This window comes from Musca vetustissima, unplaced genomic scaffold, assembly GCF_032173495.1.
Source record: "Musca vetustissima isolate MV318-11 ecotype Yass unplaced genomic scaffold, APGP_CSIRO_Mvet_v1 utg23981, whole genome shotgun sequence".
Lineage (NCBI taxonomy): Eukaryota > Metazoa > Arthropoda > Insecta > Diptera > Muscidae > Musca > Musca vetustissima.
In genome coordinates, this window is record NW_026880544.1 from 21,345 (window position 1) to 29,722 (window position 8,378).

An 8,378-nucleotide genomic window follows, 5' to 3' on the forward strand; every position below is an offset into this window, starting at 1 on the left:
GGTACTAAATTTGTACAATTTGAATTTTGGGTGAACCAATAGAGCTAGAATCATGAAATTTGGAGTCAGGATCATTGTTGAGGTGTAAGATTGAGATATGTAGGAAGTTTTAAAAATTTGTACTAATGTGTACTAAATTTGGTACAATTTAAATTGTGGGTGAACCAATGGAATTGGAATCCTGAAACTTAGATTTAAGATCACTGTGGGGGTGTAAGATTGAGAAATGTAGGAAGTTTTAAAATTTTGTACTAATGTGTACTAAATTTGGTACAATTTAAATTGTGGGTGAACCAATGGAATTGGAATCCTCAAATTTGGATTTAGGATCACTGTGGGGGTGTTGGTTTGAGTTAAGTACGAAGTTTTGGAAATTCGTACAACTGTGTACTAAATTTGGTACAATTTGAATTATGGGTGAACCGATAGAGTTCGAATCCTGAAATTTAGATTTTGGAGCACTGTGGGGGTGTTGCTTTGGGTTAAGTTGGAAGTTTTTGAAATTCGTACTAAATGGTACTAAATTTTGTACAATTTGAATTTTAGGCGGACCAATGGAGCTAGAATCAGAAATTTGGAGTCAGGATCATTGTTGAGGTGTAAGATTGAGATATGCAGAAATTTGTGCTAATGTGTACTAAATTTTGTACAATTTATGTTGTGGCTGAAGCGATAGAGTTGGAATCCAGAAATTTAGATCTACGATCACTGTGGCGGTGTAGGATTGGGTATTTATGAAGTTTTGGAAATTGGTACTACTGTGTACTAAATTTGGTACAATTTGAATTGTGGGTGAACAGATAGAGTTGGAATCCTGAAATTTAGATTTTGGTTTGGGTTAAGTTGGAAGTTTTTGAAAGTCGTACTAAATGGTACTAAATTTAGTACAATTTGAATTTTAGGTGAACCAATAGAGGTAGAATCATGCAATTTGGAGTCAGGATCACATTTGAGGTGTAAGATTGAAATATGTAGGAATTTTTAGAAATTTGTACTAAATTTGGTACAATTTAAATTGTGGATGAACCGATAAAGTTGAAATCGTGAAATTTTGATTTAGGATCACTGTGGGGGTGTAGGGTTGGGGTATGTAGGAAGTTTTAGAAATTTGTACTAAGTGTACCAAATTCGGTACAATTTAAATTGTGGGTGAAGCGATAGAGTTTGAATCCTGAAATTTTGATTCAGGATCAGGTGTAGGATTGGAGTATGTAGGAAGATTTGAAAATTGGTACTAATGTGTACTAAATTTGGTACAATTTGAATTGTGGGTGAACCGATAGGTTGGAATCCTGAAATTTTGATTTAGGAACACTGTGGATGTGTAGAATTGGGGTATGTAGCATTTTTTGGAAATTGTTACTACTGTGTACTAAATTTGGTACAATGTGAATTATTGGTGAACCGATAGAGTTGGAATCCTGAAATTTTGATTTAGGATCACCGTGGAGGTGTAGAATTAGGGTATGTAGGAAGTTTTGGAAATTGGTACTACTATGCACTAAGTTTTGGACATTGGTACAACTATGTACTAAATTTGGTACAAATTGAATTGTGGGTGAACCAATAGAGTTGGAATCCTGAAACTTGGATTTAGGATCACTGTGGGAGTGTATGTTTGGGTTAAGTAGGAAGTTTTGGAAATTCGTACTACTGTGTACTAAATTTGATACTATTTGGATTATTATTAAGATTTTATCTAATTCATGATTTCAATTGGATTGCATGATGTAGGTAGTAATGGAAATGTTTACTTATGTGTTCTAAGTGGTACTAAATGTGATACAAATTGGATTTAGATGAACCGATAGAATCCTGAAATTTGGAATTAAGATTGGGGTATATGGGAAGTGTTGGAAATTCGTACTTATGATTGTTAAAGTAGGTAGTTATATTAATGTGCACTAGATGAACCGATAGAATCCTGAAATTTGGAATTAAGATTGGGGTATATGGGAAGTGTTGGAACTTCGTACTTATGATTGTTAAAGTAGGTAGTTATATTAATGTGCACTAACTGATACTCAATTTGGATTTGGGTGAAGCTATATTACATTTTTTTTCAAAATAAGTATTACAAGAGTACAACTGGTAAAAAATTACACCAAATTTAGTATAGAGGTAGATTTCTGTAGCGGTCGGAATGGGTGTGTAGGGTTGAGATATAAAGGTAGATTTGAGAACATACTACGGCAGAACATACGTACTAAATGGTTTTAAAATTTTAATAATGGTCGATATAGGGTTTTAAATACATCACACATTCGCTAACGAAGTAGCGGGTATATGCTAGTAACCAATAAATTTGTCCCATCCCTAACAATTGAGAGTATTTATCGAAAATAAATTAATTTTGACAGTTTGAAAATATTTATGAAATTTTCAAACTTTTTCAGTAAAATTGAAAATCATGAATGAAAAGTAAAAAATTGTATAGTTTTTATATATGCAGCAGGATGTAAATTTTGTTTTCTACATAATGCAATATGCATTTCTTTTCCCTTGGTTCTAATTAGCGTACAAAACAAGAAACAAATGTGGGGCAACTCAAACAAAAAATTCTCCAAAATGTTATTTGTGACAGTATGTGACATTTGAATTGAGAAAATATAAAAATGTATTAAAAACAACAACATTTTCAGAAAAAATGGAAAACATGAATGAAAAGTAAATAGATATGGGTTCATACTATAGTCAGGAGAAAGAGAATTATTTTTTCTATTTAGATCCCTATGTAATTCACTAAAATATGTTACATATTTGGTGTAAAACAATAAACAAAAAGTTTGAAATAAAAAACTCTGATGATATGAATTATGAATAGTGTTGTATGAACGGGTTAATTCATGTACGTAATTCTGAGAGCGAACTACGTTGTTCGGATGCCCGTCAGAACATGGCATTAAATTAGTAGAGTATTGCGGTACGAGTTCTATATTCCAGAGGGCGAGTTCACATCGTCCAGAGGGCGAGTATATTTTAATCTAATTTTTGGAAGTTTCAACAACAATTTGAACATTTTATGGAGACGTACTAGAAGGGTTAGACCTTTTGCCCCTATCTTCAAATTTGATTTAAGTTTGAAAGAAATTTTAGGATTTGCAAAGCTTGGAAACCGATTACTTCCTTTGGAATTTATAATGAGTCTGCAAAAACAGACGAACAGATGTTTGTAATTCGACTTCAAATTTTCTGAAACTGATTTTTTGTTTGGGTTTTATTGTATCAAATTATATTTACCCTCATTAGCCATAAGATTGAGGGAAGAATGACCTTCAATTCTGAATTTTAGAAGTTAAAATGGGATACATCGGTTCACAACAATACAATCATTTTCGGCATTTTTAAAGCTTTAGACGCATTTTACTTCTAAAATGACGGCTTTTGAAGAGCAAAACATATTTGCAGAAAATTGCTGACATATAAACATGTTTTGTCATAGACCCACCCCTACGTAACTGTCCCGACCCATTTTTGGTATTTCTGCAGAAAATGTTCAATATGGGTTCATGTTTGGATACACTCCACATATAAATATCCTACCCCATTTTTAATATTACGAAGATTTATACTGTGGCTGTAATTTGGTATTCCGAATTCCTAGAGAGTTAAATACATATTTTCATAAAATCTTCCAAGTTTTGACTTAACCCACTCTAAAGGGTCCCAAAACCGTTTTCGGTATTTTTAGCCGCATATTTCAAACAAAGGTGATTTATTTTAGTATTCCGGGCATTTAGAAGGTGATAACTATCATTATATAAAATATGGGTTCATAGGTTCCATCTCATTTTTGGGATTTATTCACAGGATTTATCCGCCTTTTCCAAACGAAGTGGATGTAAATTTGCAGATTGTTTTCGATATGGCTCCATATTTAGACATATTCCCTATATAAAAGTCCTACCGCACTTCAGGTATCTTAAATATTTTATCAATTTTTATTTTTATTCTTTGAGGTTGATAAAAATCTCTGCAGAAATTTTAGTTCCATTCCAGAACCTAAAAGAATCTACTAATTTTACAAATTTTGCAACTTTTTACTCGAAAACATTGAATCAGATTTAAGAGAGCACAATACAAAATGGCGTTTTCTTTGTAAACTTTTTACTCGAGAAATTTGGTAAAAATGGTAAACAGGAATGCCTACTTCTGATTGGCAGTTATGTTGATTTTGAAGTATTGCCTTATTTAGTCCTGATTTATATTAGGCGAGTTTACTTGCGGCAATTTTTATCGTTCTCTTTTGAACTTGCGTCTATACAAGGCAATTCGGTTTCCAAAATATTTTTTATATTTGTTGTTTTTTCACATTTAAAGGGCCCCATACACTATACATCATGCCGTACAGCATTTATCATAGTATGTGTTATTTTTTGAAAGTTTATTTATGTATGTGTGACACACACAAATGAACCCCTATCAATCTGGTGAATAATATTCATTTTGAAAGTTGTCAGTAAATAATTTTGTGTACAAAAATAATAAAATTGTGACGGAATAAAAAAACAACTGAATTTACGACTCAAAATGCAATTTTTGGGACAAAAATCGATTTTTTGGAATAGTCAGACTAGTCAGTCTCACATATACAACAAGAGGTTCATCGGCATGACGGCATGATTTATAGTGTATGGGACCCTTAAATATATATAAAATGTCAACAAATAAGAAATACACAAAACGAATTGCCAGAAAATTGTCGATACAAGCAATTTTTTTTCATTTCTATACCCCTTGCCCTCTCTCCTACAAAAAAAGACTAGCCGCAAGTAAACTCGCCTAATCTAAATTGGGACTTACTAGATTTGCGTTCCTGAACTTTTCAAATTATTTTCTACTCTGAGGACGATTTTGAAATGTTTCCCTTTTACTAGCTTTACTATTAAAAAGTACTGGAACAGACCTGCACCGTAGGAGTTCACCCCATTTTCGGTATTTCCCTACAGAATATGACTTTAATATGACAATTCGGGTTCTGGGAGGCAGAAAAATAACATGGCGGAAAATTTCCGATGTAGGTCCATGCTTTGACAAAGCCCCCTCATAACGGTCCCGCCTTATATTTTAAACCGAAGTGGATATAATTTGACATTTTTGCAGAAATTTTTTGATATCTTGAAAGTTTTAGACAAATGTTACACCGAAGTAGCTGTCATTAGGTATTCCGAATTCCGTATGGGTGAAAAATCTATTCCCTGAAAATGTTCAATATCAGCCTTATTCTGGATGTCAATTCCACGTGGATTTACTCGCTCTTCCCCTTCGACTTATTCTGAACAACATTTTTCTGTGAATTTTTTTTCGCATTCTCGCTTTCGCATTATTCTGAATGAAGTTCGAAAGCGAAAAAAATACGCTTTGGGTGAAAATTAGGTATTCTGGATTACAGGGAGCAGGAGAATGAGATCTCGCATTTTTTGCGTCTCCCTATGCATTCAGAATAAGGCGAGAATGTTAAAGCGAATTTTTTTTTACATGCGAGATATCTCCCAATGAATATCCAGAATAAGGCTATATATGTTTAGGTTTTTAAATTTCCCCTGTCAAAGGTCCCGTTAAATTAGAGCGCGTTTAGACTACACTAGATTACAAACGTCAATTCCAAAACGTATACGTCACGTTAATTTGACGTCTACGCTAAGAAATTTACACTTGAGATCGAGTGGTTTCGTAAATCTAAATGCTTTTTTTAGGTTGTAGATTAAATAATGGCATAAACAACCTACAATTTACCATTAAATAGTCTGCATATGAAGATGTCAACCGATTTAAGAAATTTTGAATTCACACCACATGATGTAGGGCATAATAGTTGGGTCCAGTCGAACATAGGAAATTTTTACTTATTATAATCTTCAAATCTTGTTCATTCATGTACATTACCACAATGAAAGTGTTGAGTTTTCGATTAAATTGACTTCTAGGAATTGTTTTCACAGGTTGTAATCGACCTTTATTAACAACAATTTTAAATTATTTATTTATATCTAACATTAACTAATATAACAATTTTTGACACAAATACTTAACTAAATTTAATGACATCGACTTCTGTTATTTAACTACTTATTCGATGCTTCTCTAAAGACTAAACATTCCATATAAAAAATATATAATTGTTTTCTATAATACCGTTATGTTTCTATGTATGTATGTTTGTTTTGTATATTCAAAATAGTCTATAAATTAAATTATAGTTTTTGTGTGTTTTGGCAAATCAGCTCTACATTTCATCATCGCTATTTTGGGTACACAGCACTTGTTCCTGCCACCAATCATGAACTTCATACACGGCATTGGCCTGATTGTTGAACGGCAACAACTTTGTGCCGGGTATAATGTGTGGCATTAGACCTGATGGACTACCCAATGCTGGGATATGGCCATGATCGAAATGATTCAGTGTAGGATAATGGAATTGGCTAACATCTCCCGCGAAGAAGCTGTTCTTTTTATGTCCCGGCAAGGCTGGTAGCGGGGCAACTGGTAGGGTGCTGGTTGTCATGGAATTTTTCTTTTTCTGTTGATTGGCAATGTGCAGGCGTTCCTTGTCGGTGAGCGTTGTCCGCTGGGGATCTGAGGATGTTGGTGCAAGGAATTTGCGACCAGCGCTACTTCCCGTCGAATCGGAACGATTAAGGGCATAACCACGTTTTGTGCTGGTGATGATGCGTTGGGTGGCCTGCACCGTAGATGTTTCGGCAGTGGCGCCAGCACCCGGCGTTGATGCCACTGCACTGGTACTCACATCCTTCTCTTCATTTTCGGTTGAACTAAATGTAGGAGAAAATGCATCACTGGTGGGTGGACATGTGGCAGCTGCCACAGTGCCACTTATTGTGGCAATTGCAGATTTATCACCAAGACCAGTTGGTGTTTTATCTTCTGGTACACTGGGACGTATTATGGGTTCATTTGTGGCACGTAGACCAGCCAACAGAGAGTTTTGTTGTTTCTGAAAAAAGAGAGGGATTCAATCGAAAAATAAAAAAATGTATCCAAATTATTGACCTACATATGCATTTTGTGCTCTAATTTTCTTCAGGCATCCTTCCAACCAATGGCGTATTGTCATTTTGGCAACTTCCTCTTCGACGAGATATTCAAATTCCTCACGGGCCAGTAACTCTTCCAGTTGTAATGCCTTACGTATATCTACCGATCGATATGAAAGCATACTGCAAAGAAAAAAGGAAACAAAAATCAGAAATCTCACTTCAAGATAGCTAATAAAATCCGCTGGCGAAAGCATACTTGATCACATCATGGAAGGTAACATCTTCCCCATTGTGCAACTTATCCAATTCATAGCACATATATTTGAACAGTAAACGGTCTTTCTGTGGATCACACTCCAAACGGCCCTTAAGCAAACGTAATATGAATTTCACACGTCGTACTGGTATTACACCACGCTGATGTATGTCCACAATATTCCAGGTGTTTTGGAAATTTCGTATATCCGCATAGGAAAGTAGAGCATCTTCTTCGTTCGAGTAAAACAGTGAAAAGTTCTCCATGATAATAGCTGTAGGAAAGGAGTAAAGATTAATTATTTAGAGATCATCCCATGATAAATTGGTATCGGGATCTTTTTATACTAACCCACAAGTAAGTTCAGTACAATATATGTAATTATGACATAGAATGTACAGAAGTAGATAAGACTGGCCGTAAAGTTTCCTGAAAAAAGCATATAAATATTTTTTAGAAAATAGTTAAATAAAATAACATAGCAATATATGGCGCCCAATCTGAGAATTTATTAATAAAATATATGGTGCCCAGCGTAATATCACTTGGCCAGGCTTAATATTTAAAAACATGTCATTTCATGCCAAACTTGCTATAATATTGGGAGCCAAATCCATATTGGAAAGAAAAAACTTGTATCTACATATAAAACTTCACTTCATCTTGTATTGGTAACAACAACGTTGGGCCCAATATGGAGTATCCCAATTAGTTAACACCTTTTTTCACATAACTTGAAGTCCCAATACAATTTTAACAAAGGCAAAATTTCAAATAACTTAAGGAAAGTATGATAATTCCCTATGTTGGGCGCCATACTTGTCCATATTGGATAAATTTCCGTCAAGCGTCACAAAATGTTGAATATATATTTATCCACTAAAATAAATCATTCCATGTAAACTGATTTATGTCCGTTTAGGCGGAATTGGAAATTCCCACCACTCTTGAGAGTCCGACTTTCAAACCAAGATTTCTAGAAGACTTTTTTCTTGTATACATCATCCAGAGATAGGACATTCGCGAATTAAAAACTCGTTAAAATTATTCTGATAATATTTTAACGATTAAGTAAAGAGTTTGATATGACATCATGTTGGGCGCCATATCTGTTTTTATAT

The 8,378-nt window shown here is 34.2% G+C and overlaps 1 protein-coding gene across 1 annotated transcript; it reads right to left on the reverse strand.

The window, feature by feature from the left end:
* Positions 1–6,226: 6,226 nt before the first annotated feature.
* On the reverse strand, positions 6,227–7,699 carry LOC133326223 (uncharacterized). Its single transcript, XM_061534904.1, has 4 exons — positions 7,609–7,699; positions 7,258–7,531; positions 7,019–7,181; positions 6,227–6,958 (listed from the first exon to the last, which is right to left on the reverse strand). The coding sequence occupies exons 1-4, from the start codon at positions 7,697–7,699 to the stop codon at positions 6,227–6,229; spliced, it is 1,260 nt and encodes a 419-aa protein (XP_061390888.1).
* Between the last annotated feature and the right edge of the window lie 679 nt (positions 7,700–8,378).